Here is a 13,825-nt window from a genome sequence, read left to right on the forward strand (position 1 = left end):
CTGCTACCAGAAAGGTTTTATTCAAAGCAAATAGTTAATAGAACTGGGTTAACTGGTTGATTTAGTAGCTAAGGGTGCAGTTACTTTTCCTCATCCACACACATCATTTTTAAATAAATAAGACCATTGATTAAAACACATTTTGTTTTAATATCTGTCTGATACATACAGTACAAGTGTGACCAGTGCAAAAATAGAGAACACTGGAAAATGAGGTAAATACTTTTTTACTGCACCGAATTACTGCAGGAAGATAAAATAAATTAAGAATATAAACTCCATACAAAATATATTTCCAAAAACAATACTGTCAGTCATTACAGTAACATGAACACAAGGTTTATTCAAAATATCACTCATAATGTATTAGTGTTATTATCATTATTATTAGTCATTAACAGAACTGTTACACTTACTGTCCCTTTTATAAAATATTTACATTATCATCATCTTCTATATATAACATCATTAATAATAATAATCACTTTGTTTATCATCATTTCAATCTATCGTAGTTTATTGCTTTTATCTTTATTGTAGTTAATTGCTTTAATGCCACATTGTCACTGTTGGGCTCTTGAGCAAGATTCTTAACCCTCAATTGTTTTGACAGTATACTGTCACAGTACTGTAAGTCATTTTGGATAAAAGTTTCTGCTAAATACCAAATAAAATGACTCATTTTGCAAATAAATACAATTCCAAAAACTCACTGGTTACTGGGAGAAACATCACAGGATCACAGTGGATTGTGGGTAATAGCCTGTATTAAACTGTTGTCTGTTTTGGACTTGCAAAAAAAGAGAGCATTATGTACCCCTTAACCCAGGACCTCTACTGTTTGATGTCTTTTTAGGTCTGTTCTGACCATTTAACAAGGTCCCTTGGAAGGTTCCAGGATGAGAATCATACAGAAGCGACTTTCTTCAGTCAGTCCTCTAAACATCTTGTGGTTATGTAGGAAGACGTTCTGACCTCAAGACCACACTAATGTCTGTAATTTCCCAGTGAAGATCCTTGGAGATTATCTGGTCTCTTAAGTAATCCTCCTCATGTTCCCCTACAGGCAGAAACTCAACATCTCCAGTAGATTTAAACATATTTCATTACATATCAGATAGTAAACAGCATGCTAATGCTTCAAGCTAATGCAGGGTTTTCTAAGCAGTCCTCATGTACCCTCACCCTGTTTTGCAGCTCGTAACTCAACTGTACCAGGTGCTCAATGTTCAGTCTATCAGATTTATACAGATGGTACCAGTAACCTGATGGACTCTCCAATCTTATTACTTCATTATTGATGTATAGAAGGAGGGGGTGAAGGTCCATGAGCACTTCAGAGTGGGTTTGAGAGTGTTGATCTTGTACAGGAAGTGATGCCATACACAAAGTTATACAGAAAGCATGTTTACAGATTTGAGCAGTAAGAAGCTGAACAAAGTGTCACCATGTAGAATCCCAGTGTGAAGCGTAGATGGTGTTTATCTTCACTGCTCTTCATCTCATAATTCAATATGTATTAGAATCAGATGCTGTAGAAGAAATCATACATGATCAGTCACCTATCAGACTCAACAGATCAGAACCAATATAAACACCAGAACACACACACACACACAAACACACACATCCCTTGGAACAATAATATAACATTTTACATGATTCATTGTTCACTGAAGAACCCTGATACAGATGAAGTTTTGCTAATGAGCAGTTCTGATTCCACAATAAGATAGACATACCACTGCATGTGTGTGTAATGTGTGCATGTGTGTGTGTTTAGGTGTGTCTGTGTATAAAGCAACAGTAAGTTACCTTAGTTTTTCTAGGTTACATTGTGGATCCTCCTGTAGATCTTTGAGCAGTTTTACTTCTGATTCTCCTGGATTATTGCCGCTCAGTTGCAGTTCTCTCAGACGTAATGATGGATTTGATTTCAGAGCTGAAGCCAGAGCAGTAAATCCTTCATCTGTAATACTGCAGCTCCACAACCTGCAGAAGACAATCATTTAATAAAAATCATACATCATCTTCTCCCACCTCCTCCTCCATCTCCATTCAGATCCACAACCAGACATCATCACTGAGAAATCTTCAACATGTAAAAATGGTCTATCATAATAATGATGTGTGGAGAAAATGAGTAAAATATCAAATATCATACACACATCAATAACAGCTTCTGTATTTACAGTGTGAAAGTGAAGATCTTACTCCAGTATCTCCAGTTTACAGTGTGGATTCCCCAGTCCAGCAGAGAGCAGCTTCACTCCTGAATCTTTCAGTTTATTGTTACTCAGGTTCAGATGTTTCAGACTGGAGGAGTTTAAACTGAGAACTGAGGACAGAACTTCACAACTTTCCTCTGTTAGATTACACTTCCACAACCTGGAGAGAAATAATCAGATCAATCAGACACAGTATCAGTATAAATATTCTCCCATCAATCTCAAACAAAGAATTATAATTTAGCTTTCAGCAGCATTTCAAATGAAACATGAATGAAATGTGTTTTTTGATGTATTATTCTTTGGTCAACTAATTTCGAAAGATCTTCTGTATCTACAGTGTAAAAGTGAAGATCTTACTTCAGTATCTCCAGTTTACAGTGTGGATTCTCCAGTCCAGCAGAGAGCAGCTTCACTCCTAAATCCTTCAAGTTATTGTTACCCAGGTTCAGATGTTTCAGACTGGAGGAGTTTAAACTGAGAACTGAGGACAGAACTTCACAACTTTTCTCTGTTAGATTACAGAACCACAACCTGGAGAGAAATAATCAGATAAATCAGAGAAATGAAAGACGTCACTCTGCACCAGTAGGTAAATTGAAGTAGCAAATCTGATAATATTACCCAGACTGCAGTGCAGATGAAAGTAAAAGCAGTTAAATTGATGATTCTGAATCAGTGATCATTTTAACATTGCCTCTAAAAGTGTGTGTGTGTGTGTGTGTTGCCCTGAGATGGTTTATTTGTTTACACTAATTGTTTCCCAGGATGAAGTGATTAGTGTAAATGTGTTTGTGTCTTCCATTGTGTACACTTCTACTCTTGGTTAAGGTAGGCTTCTTGTTTAAGTATTTGTTTTAATCTGTGTTAGAATATATCTTTGTTTGACTTGTAACTTTGACTTGTGCTAGAATTAAAATCTGTAAGAAACTAAAACTAGTCTTAAGTTAGGCCTCTTTCTGTATTAGTTTGTGCGGTTTGCTGATTAGTTGGTTTCAGGTGCCTATTGTTAGAACCCTAGCTGTCAACTGGGGACAGGGCTAAGTTTAGTATAAATTAATTACGGTCTTTACTATTACTAAGTTTTAATGTCCGTCTGGTTTATTTAATCTGTCTAATCTTTACTATACAACTTTAATTTTGGTTTTCTCTGACATCCATTTCGTTTAACAAACTCATTTCAGCATGTGCTACTTACCTATTCCTGTGCTCATATAACACAGACCCAGCAGACATCACAAGTCACATCATGGGAACTGTAACGCCAGCAACCTCATCTACCCCCAACTGTTGCAACAATTTCAAACATTGGTGGTAGGTGGGCTCGGGAAATGTCAATCAGCTGTACAAATTGCAGACTTTAAATATAGCAGATGCACTTTCTCACGGCATCGACTTCCTGGCACTGACTGAGACATGGATCATCACTGAGAACTCGGCTACACCAGCAGCCTTATCCTCTGCCTACACCTCCTCGCATACCCTGAGAGGATCTGGCAGGGGTGGTGGCACAGGTTTGCTCTTGACCAGGATATGGCACGTTACTTCTGTTAACCTTTCCAATCTTAACATTTCATCCTTTGAATTCCAATTACCCTTCATACCATTGTCATCTACAGGCCACCTGGCTCATTGGGAGACTTCATTGAAGAGCTGGAATATTCTTCTGAGTTTCTTCCCTTCGGATGGAATTCCTTTGACTTTGAATCTCCCTATCGACAAACTTCAGTTATCCTGTCTTTTTTCTCTCCTTTCATCTTTCGACCTCCTCTTTAATTACAGCCCTCCGACTCACAAAGGAGGCAATCTTCTAGACCTGGTCTTCAGCTGTCCATCGTCTGCTCTTGACCTCACCGTCACCCCACTTCACCTCTATGACCATCCCTTTGTGTCCTTCTCTCTCTATCTCCCAACCCTTTCTACTTCCAACCACACTTACACTCTTACAACTCGCCCAAATCTTCACTCTCTATCTTCCTCCTCACTGATCTCAAACATCCTAACTTCATTACCTAACTCTGACGTGCTTGCTACCCTCGCACTCAACTCTGCTACCAATACTCTACTCTCTTCTCTTTCAACATATCTTGATCAGCTCTGTCCTCTCTTCCTCAAACGAGGCAAACCTTCTCACCCTGCTCCTTGGCTTTCAGATGCATTGCGCAGCAATAGAAGAGAATTAAGGGCAGCTGAGAGAAAGTGGAGAAAATCTAACTCCTACTCCACTCCTACCATGATCTGCTGTTCAGGTTCTCATTCGACGTGACTGCTGCAAAAACATCTTTTTACAAAGCCAAGCTTGAACAATCTGCTGCTGACCCACGTAAGCTTCATGCTATCTTTTCCTCTCTTCTGAACCCTCCTCCTCCTCCCCATCTGACTCTCTCACTGCTCTTGACTTTGCAACTTTCTTTCAGGACCAGATTGACAAAATCAATCAATCCTTCTCTTTGACTGACACACTTTCAACTGACCCTCAACCCACCAACACACTCACCAGCTTCACCCCACTCACCATGGATGAGGTTGCACAGCTCCTCTCATCCAGCAATCCCACTACATGCACACTCGACCCTATACCATCCACCATCCTTAAAGACATCTCACAGGACCTAATCCCCTTCATCACACCCATAATCAACAACTCCCTGACATCCCTGACAGGTGTTGTCCCTACTGCTTTTAAGAAGGCGCAGGTTATTATCCTTCTTAAGAAACCTACACTAGACACTACAGACATTAACAACTACAGACCTGTCTCACTCCTCTCTTTTCTATCAAAGATTCTTGAACATTCTATCTATAACCAAGTACTTCTTACTCAGAATGACCTCCACGATCCGTACCAGTCTGGCTTCAAGGCAGCACATTCTACAGAAGCAGCTCTTGTAGCTGTTACTGACAGGCTCCATGCAGCCAAAGCAGCCAAACTGTCATCGGTCCTCATTCTTCTTGACCTCTCTGCAGCCTTCACAAAGTGATTCACAGCATTCTCTTGTCTACTCTCTCCAACCTTGGAGTAACACGTTCTGCATGGCAATGGATGGCCTCCTACCTCGAAGGGCACTCTTACCAAGTGTCATGGAGGGGATCCATATCTCCTCCATGCACTCTCTCAACCAGTGTTCCTCAGGGCTCTGTACCTGGCACACTTCTATTCTCTATCTACACCCGCTCTCTGGGTAAGGTCATGGCCTCCCATGGCTTCTCCTACCACTCTTATGCAAATGACACTCAGCTCATTCTGTCATTTCCTCCTTCAGACACACAGGTCTCAGCTTGCATCTCAGCATGTCTGCGAGATATCTCACAATGGATGTCAGCTTATCATCTAAAACTCAATCCCAGCAAGACAGAGCTGCTACTTTTTCTTGGAGATCAATCTCCAACCCAGGACCAAGTCATCATTCTTGATGACTCCCAGATTAGACCATCTGATAATGTAAGAAGCCTTGGTGTTGTCCTGGATAACCAGCTGACCTTCTCTCCGTGTGTAGCCAACATGACAAGATCGTGCCAGTTCCTCCTCTACAACATCAGAAAGATTTGGCCATTTCTCTCCATGGAAGCTACTCAGATTTTTGTGCAGTCACTCGTAATCTCACAGTTGGACTACTGCAACTCCCTCCTGGCAGGAGCTCCCATGTCCACTATTAAACCCTTGCAGCTCATTCAAAATGCAGCTGCTCACCTGGTTTTTAACCAGCCCAAACACTGCCACATCACCCCACTGCTGCGTTCTCTGCACTGGCTTCCTGTAGCTGCACGTATTCAATTTAAAACACTGATGCTCGCCTACAAAGCCAAAAATGGACAAACATCAAGCTACCTTCAAAGTCTAATCAAACCCCGCTCTGTACCGCGCAACCTCCGAGCCACTAGTCTCACTTAACTTTATCCTCCACCCAGGACTCGAGGAAGACAAGCATCAAGGCTCTTCTCTGAACTGGCACCCAAATGGTGGAATGAACTTCCTCGGTCTGTCTGAACATCTGAGTCTCTTGCTGTCTTTAAAAAACGATTAAAAACCCACCTCTTTACTAAGCACTTAAGCTGACTTGTACATTTCTTCTTTATTTCTAAAAAAACAAAAAACAACTTTGGTTCTAACAGGGTTTTAGCAGATTTGTGTTCTTGGGCTGTTTACTTAAACTAGAGAAATGAAATATTTACTATGGAAGCACTTCTGTAAGTCGCTCTGGATAAGAGCGTATGCTAAATTCTGAAAATGTAAATGAATAAATGTGTATAAAACTTTGTGAAAGTGAAGATCTTACTCCATTATTTCCAGTTTACAGTGTGGATTCTCCAGTCCAGCAGAGAGCAGCTTCACTCCTAATTCCTTCAGTTCATTGTAACTCAGGTTCAGATGTTTCAGACTGGAGGAGTTTAAACTGAGAACTAATGACAGAACTTCACAACTTTTCTCTGTTAGATCACACTCCCACAATCTGGAGAGAAATAATAGATCAGTATTTTCTCTTCATTAATTACAAACACAAAACTGCAGTTTCAGCTCTGTATAATGTTTAAAATGCTCACTCTATACTGTAGAGTCTAATAAACAAGAAACACTTTACATTGTTTTATTTATTTATCTGTCAATCATTCATTTATTTAATAATTCTTAAACTTTCCACTGTTCACTGTATTTCAAGGTACCAAATATATGTAATATTTGTGATAAAGATTAATATGAGTGAGGGACTTTTTATAATCATATAATGTATTTTCACATGTTTAGTAATCATTACGTATAAGATGTTTTTAGAGCGTGGCAACCTAGCTCACAGAAGAGAACAGAACAATCAGATAGAACATGCAAACATAACAAGTATGTAAAAACAAAGTAAATCTAGGACAAGCTATCACATCACAAGGCCAGAATTATTTAGAACATTGCAGATTCTTCGGCACCAGATGTATTTTCTAATTTTGAATTACACATATGTATGTTTCATTGCATCCTCCTGATTCTCTTTGTGTGTCCGACTCAGAAGAGGGTGGTTGGCGATAGGGAGGGCGATAGAGGTATAAAAGATCTATATAAAATTACTTGTTCTTACTGTGGTATGCTTCTATACTGTATGCAGGAATCCACAATTGTGCTTTCATTAAACTTCAATCCAGCAAAAAAGAATCTCTTGTGTCTGAGTTTCTAACAGAAAAATCCCACTACATATTGTATAATTATTTTAAAAAAAACATCTGTTTCCACTAACTGTGGCTCTGTGGTTGTGCATGTATTATAACAAAATAATTTTATTTCTAAAAAAGAAAAGAAAGTAAAAGAAACAATCCTGCTAGGACGTGATAAAGCATGACGACTCTGAAGAGTCGTAAACAACGTCCAATAAATATTTCTGGTTTAAATGATGCTTTTAATTAGAACAGATCTTTTGTATCTACAGTGTGAAAGTGAAGATATTACTCCAGTATCTCCAGTTTACAGTGTGGATTCTCCAGTCCAGCAGAGAGCAGCTTCACTCCTGAATCCTTCAGTTTATTCCTATTTAGGTTCAGATGTTTCAGACTGGAGGAGTTTAAACTGAGAACTGAGGACAGAACTTCACAACTTTTCTCTGTTAGATCACAATTCCACAACCTGGAGAGAAACAATCAGAACAGACTGCATTGCAGATAAAAATGAAAGCAGTTGAAATAGCCATGTAGCGGTTGAGATTAATTACAGTGTTACCCACAGATGAGAAATGACAACATGATTTCCGTCTCCATTCCAAAACCTAGTTGATTGTGACTGTGTATGTGTGCGTCACCAGGGTGTGTCCCTACATCCTTGCAAATGTTTTCGAGTAGCACTGGATCCACCATGGTTCTGACCAGTATGAAGTGGTCCAATCATTTTATCTAAATTAAATTTACATTCCATAATTACTCACTATTTTACTCTGTAAAGGTTTCACTCACTGCTGTATTTCTGCACAGCATGACTGGGAACTAATTATTATCAGGAAGCTCTACGTAGAAACTGCTGTCACTAACATTCAGGGTTAGAGGTACAAATACTTCTGCTCCTGCTTTCAGGTGAAATTCTACATTCTGTATAAAACTTGTGCACGAGTCTAAACATATAATTTACACGTCAAGTTTATGTAAACTGAGCTCTGTTTATTCAACATCTGATTCATGAAACTGTCGTAAAGCAAAACGATCTGATTATTATTACAGTGTTTTCATCAGAGTAAAATTAGTTCTTCTGAAAATATATTTACACATCAGTCAGATTAATTTCCTCCATGCTAACATCCTCAGATCTCAGCAAAAATGGGCTAGTGTTATTTACCGCTGCACCACCTGAGCGCCCCGTTCATGCTAACATGAGTGTCTTTATTTAAAAAGATTGTTTATTTTTAATGCATTTCTCTCTTTATTACTGAACTTGTATTCACCATTTAGTCCTGATGTTTTTGGAGCTCTGTGGTTGATGATTCCACCATTTAACATCTGATTTTTTACTCAGTATAATTAGCAGAGTGCAAATTAGTAAGTGGTGCAGAAACTGTAACATTATTATTTAGGTTATTAGGTTAGAAATTCATTTCAGACACATTTTGAAATCAGACTGCAACACTGCAGTTTTGCACCTTCTCACTTTCATACATTTAATAATTAGTGTTTGTGTAATGAACTTATGAATCAAATGTTTATCACTAAATTACTCACATAGCTTTTCTCGATTCTTTCACCACTGGCAGCATCTTCAGAAGACCTTCATGTGATGGATTATATTTACTCAAATTAAACTCATCCAGCTCCTGATCGGAGTTCAGCAACACAAACACCAGAGCCGACCACTGAGCAGGAGACAGAGGGAGTCCATCATGATAAACATGACCTTTGTTCAGGTATTTTTGGACTTCCTGCACTAGAGAATCATCGTTCAGTTCATTTAGACAGTGGAACAGATTGATGGATTTCTCTGGAGAGGGATTCTCACTGATCTTCTCCTTGATGTACCCGACTGTTTCCTCTTCGTTGTAAGAGCTACTTCCTGTTTGTGGCAGTAGGCCTCGTAAGAGCGCCTGATTGGACTCTAGTAAGAGACCCAGGAGGAAGCGGAGGAAAAGATCCAGGTGTCCATTCTCACTCTGTAAAGCCTTGTCTACTGCACTCTTCAGAAAGTCAGACATGTTTGTATAGTTTCTGAAAATGTAAAAGCATCCAGTGTTTTGCATCACCAGCACATTTCTGTTTTTGTTGATAAAGGTGAGAAATACATATAAAGCAGCCAGAAACTCCTGAACACTCAGGTGCACAAAGCTGAAGACCTGACCCAGGTGCAGTCCAGCCTCTTTTTTGAAGATTTGGGTGCAGACTCCTGAGTACACTGATGTGTTTTTGACATCAATGCCACACTCTGTCAGATCTTCCTCATAGAAGATCAGGTTTCCTTTCTCCAGCTGTTGGAAGGCCAGTTTTCCCAGTGCCAGTATCGTGTCACTGGTCTGGTGAGGATCAGGGTCAGATTTCCCATGGTACTTTTTTTCCTTATGTTTTATTTGAAAGATTAGAAAGTTAGTAAACATTTGAGTCAGAGTTTTGGGGATCTCTTTCCCCTCGTCTCCATCCAGAATTCTCTCTAGAACAGAGGCTGAGATCCAGCAGAAGACTGGAATGTGACACATGATGTAGAGGCTTCTTGATGACTTTATGTGAGAGATTATTTTACTAGCCAGGTTCTCATCACTGATCCTCTTCCTGAAGTACTCCTCCTTCTGAGGGTCACTGAACCCTTGTACCTCTGTTACCTGGGCTACACACTCAGGAGGGATCTGATTGGCTGCTCCTGGTCGAGTGCTGATCCAGAGTTGAGCAGAGGGAAGCAGGTTCCCCTTGATGAGGTTTGTCAGCAGCACATCCATTTTTACTGACTTTGTTATGTTACACAATCGCTCATTATTTTGAAAATCTAGAGGAAGTCGACACTCATCCAGACCATCAAAGATGAACAAAACTTTATAAGCATCACAGTCTAATGATGGCAGACCTTTCACTTCTGGGAAAAACTGATGAAGAAGTTCCATCAGACTGAGGTTTTCCTGCTTCATCAAGTTTAGCTCTCTAAAAGGAAGTGGAAATATGAAGATGACGTCCTGATTTGTTTTTCCTTCAGCCCAGTCCAGAATGAACTTCTGCACTGAGACTGTTTTTCCAATTCCAGCGATTCCTTTTGTCAGCACAGTTCTGATGGACGTGTCTCTAAAAAGGTCGTTGCATTTGATGGGTTTCTCCTGTGCTGCTGGTCTCCTGGATGTTGCTTCAATCTGTCTGACCTCATGTTCATTATTGACGTCTCCACTCCAACCCTGTGTGATATAGAGCTCTGTGTAGATCTCATTCAGAAGTGCTGAGCTTCCATGCTGGGAGATTCCTTGATTAATTCTTTTACATTTCTCTTTCAGGTTTGATTTGAGTTTTTTCTGATATACAGAGACTAAAAGTTCTAATAAACAGAAAATGATGACCAATAGTTTACTGCATGATCAATAAACAGTATATAATGTAATATTTTAATAAATAGTAGGTTCATTACTAAATTATTTTCTTTTTTTTAATATAAACCTCTATGATAATAATTGGCTTATTTGTAGAGATGTAGTGACCAATATCATGGTTAGAATTCTCATCTAATCAAGTACCTGGTGCTTATAAAACGATATATAATAGAATGTAATGACCAATTAAAAGCCTAGATGATTCTAGAACCAATATGAATATGGAAGAATTTTAATCTGATGTTAAAGAAATGAAAAATGTAAGTATTTACTCCTCTGCAAGGTGTTAGCGAGGTCTGTCTGGTTCCTGATCTTCAGAACATTCAGTGTGATCTTTAGCGCCCCCTCTCTAATACTACTCAGATCTTCCACATCCTTCACCTCTTGCTCAGAGCATGCTGGGTAATCTTTGAGCCCCAGTTCCTGTTAAGAAATTTTGAGGAACAGATCATCACAATAAGCACCGTGAGGTAATAAAGAAAGATGAGTTATGTGACCATATAAGGAGTGATGTAGCTCTAACATTATACTGAAACTAGTTGTTGCTGCGAGTCCCATTAACCCCATATGGCAAAAAAAAAAAAAAAAAAATTCATGTATGTAAAAACCAGAACAACATCTAAAGAGGGTCTAGAATCCAAAATCAACATAAGATCCCTCACTCTATTAATTTAACCAACAGCAAAGTAGACAAGCATCATTATTCTAATTATACACACATACATACAAACCTTAAATATGGATTCCAACTGATTTCTGTAAGTAACATTTAATCTCCTCTTTTGTGGTCTGTAAATAAAAACACAAATAAGCAATTGTGCAGCTTTTATCTCAGTCTTTATTATACAACACCAATAAATATACAGAACAGTACCAAACACTAGCATGTTCCATCATCCAGTTATTGAAACATTTCCTATATTTATATAAATGAATTGACTAGCTTAGTAAGGTTAATGAAGTTAATGTGTTTGATCAGGAGGAACTGGAAGTAAAAACACTGCACTAGAGCATGAGATTATACTGACCTCAGTTCAGTAGATTCACCTCCATTTTTAAATGTAAGTGGAGGTTTCATTGACCAGTCGCTCTTCATGGAGACACAGCTGGGTTCAGGTGAATCTGGTCTCTTACCCTTCATTACACTGGGATACAGGTAAAACCAAACATAATGGAACCAATAAAAGCTAAATTTTACGTATAAGCACAAAGAAATATATTTTTGTTTCAGCTTGCTCAAGTAAACTGTTTTGTTATTAGTATTTTCAGTACACACCACTCATTACACAGTAACCAAAACCAACAACCTCATGCCATAAAATTGTATTTAACACAGACTGTTAGCTAATTCAGGGGTTATAAAATGTAATAAACATTTATCAGTTTATCACTGTGCCAAAGAGCACAAAAAGCACAAGGGCAGACCAAAGTAATCAGCCAGCTAGCTTACCTAGCAGCTAGTTTAGTTAATCTATAGTCAAATCTTCTATTTAAAAAAAAAAGCATTGCCTACAAACTTAGTGACTCTTGACACTGCTTTTTTTGTTTAACACCAGTATGCTAATAACACAACCATGGCTAATCTGATTTTACATTCATAAATAAATAATCAACATTTTATTACAACCATTAATAAATGTTAAACATTAATAGTGTGCTCTTATTTGAACTTGGTCTTATATTTGTTTATTGTAGACTTAATCTCAGGCTTCTTAATCTAAACCTCACTTAGTTCTGATCAGTAATCATCAGCTAACATAAAATATCTGTAGTCAAAACCCACTTTACTGATCACTTGTAAATTCTCACATATACTGTGGATTCTAAAGGTTTTCAGAGCTGGGTGCTCAGGTGGTGCAGTGGTCTAAGGCTTAAACACACTATGAAAATATACTGACCTCAGATCAGTAGAACAGTCTCCTTCTTTAAATTTATGTACGGGATCCATTGACTGGTCGCTTTTCATGGAAACACAACTGGGTCGGGCTGAATCTTGTCTCGTACCCTCCATCACACTGGAGTAAAGGTTAAACCAAAAATAAATAAACTATATAAAAAAAAACATGATGGCATCTGAAAGGTTCAGTTCAGGAAAAACACCACAAGGACATGACGAAGTATTCAGACAGCTAGCTTAACTAGCAGCTAGTATAGTTAGTCACACCTGCTAAAAAGAATCAAATAAATCCATGTCTGAGCTAGGATTTAATAGCGCTCTGTAATGCTTTTAGTTTTACATCAAAATGCCAATAACTCAACCAGCACTGATACATTCTTACATTTACATTCTTAAATAAATAAAAGTGTATTAATAACAATCTCACTCTCATCAATGTAAGTGTAGCTTTCTATCCATTTTCTAGCTGGTGGTTTCTTTATAATCATACATACAGTAGAGTGTACACATTATCAGTAAAAAAAAATATGTTCACACAAATAAAAATGTTTATTTGAAGAAGCTAATTCCAACATTTCTTCAGTAAAGTTTAAACTATTGATGCAATGCTCTCATTGTGTTGTGTGGGTTTGTGAGTTTGTGTGGATGACAGAAAAACACAGAAGAGAAAATAAAAGTTTAAAAATATCTGTGTTGGTGTGGACTGAACCTAAATGACAACGTTAAATGTGACTTGTAGTTCCAGACTGTTCCCGTACAGAAAAAATATCAGGTAATAAAAATCAATTCTAAATATTTCTCCATCAAGTACAAATGAATAACATTTACATATTACAGTTTTATATTCAGTTACTCACCGTGATTATCTCAAAAACCTCTTTACGTTTCTCTCCAGACTAACTGTAGATTTTAATGCTGCCTGCAACTGCTCCACCAAACAGTCCAGAGTTCAAAGTCCCGAGTACAACCTGAATCTACACTAGAGGGGAGTTTAGTTTGTAAACAGTTAGACATACTGAATCAGACAGTAATCAAAATGATATTTTTCTTCTGTGTGAATAAGATTAAACGACCTTCATGTGTTATTAATGAGGAACAGAAATACTATCTTTTTTTTATTTTACACTATTAGTCTACAAGTTAATGCTGCACTCAAACTAACATCCATTTTACTAACCCACCTG

General features: G+C 38.2%; 1 protein-coding gene across 1 annotated transcript; it reads right to left on the bottom strand.

The window, feature by feature from the left end:
• Positions 1-322: 322 nt before the first annotated feature.
• Positions 323-13,580, bottom strand: LOC134328701 (NACHT, LRR and PYD domains-containing protein 12-like). Its single transcript, XM_063009879.1, has 12 exons — positions 13,499-13,580; positions 12,643-12,759; positions 11,773-11,889; positions 11,476-11,533; positions 11,017-11,167; positions 8,913-10,692; positions 7,660-7,833; positions 6,506-6,679; positions 2,589-2,762; positions 2,215-2,388; positions 1,816-1,992; positions 323-1,532 (listed from the first exon to the last, which is right to left on the bottom strand). The coding sequence occupies exons 2-12, from the start codon at positions 12,753-12,755 to the stop codon at positions 1,526-1,528; spliced, it is 3,099 nt and encodes a 1,032-aa protein (XP_062865949.1). The 5' UTR covers positions 12,756-12,759; positions 13,499-13,580; the 3' UTR covers positions 323-1,525.
• Between the last annotated feature and the right edge of the window lie 245 nt (positions 13,581-13,825).

The sequence above is a fragment of the Trichomycterus rosablanca genome, chromosome 15 (genome assembly GCF_030014385.1).
Source record: "Trichomycterus rosablanca isolate fTriRos1 chromosome 15, fTriRos1.hap1, whole genome shotgun sequence".
Taxonomy (NCBI): domain Eukaryota; kingdom Metazoa; phylum Chordata; class Actinopteri; order Siluriformes; family Trichomycteridae; genus Trichomycterus; species Trichomycterus rosablanca.

Bases quoted from the DNA above. Each gene is read 5' to 3' on its own strand.
- LOC134328701 (XM_063009879.1), bottom strand. From the start codon at position 12,755: ATGGAGGGTACGAGACAAGATTCAGCCCGACCCAGTTGTGTTTCCATG. The intron at 11,168-11,475 runs GTTTGTATGTAT...ATTTCTTAACAG, and splicing joins AGTTGGAATCCATATTTAAG to GAACTGGGGCTCAAAGATTA. The intron at 2,763-6,505 runs GTAAGATCTTCA...ATTTCTCTCCAG, and splicing joins TGTAAACTGGAAATAATGGA to GTTGTGGTTCTGTAATCTAA.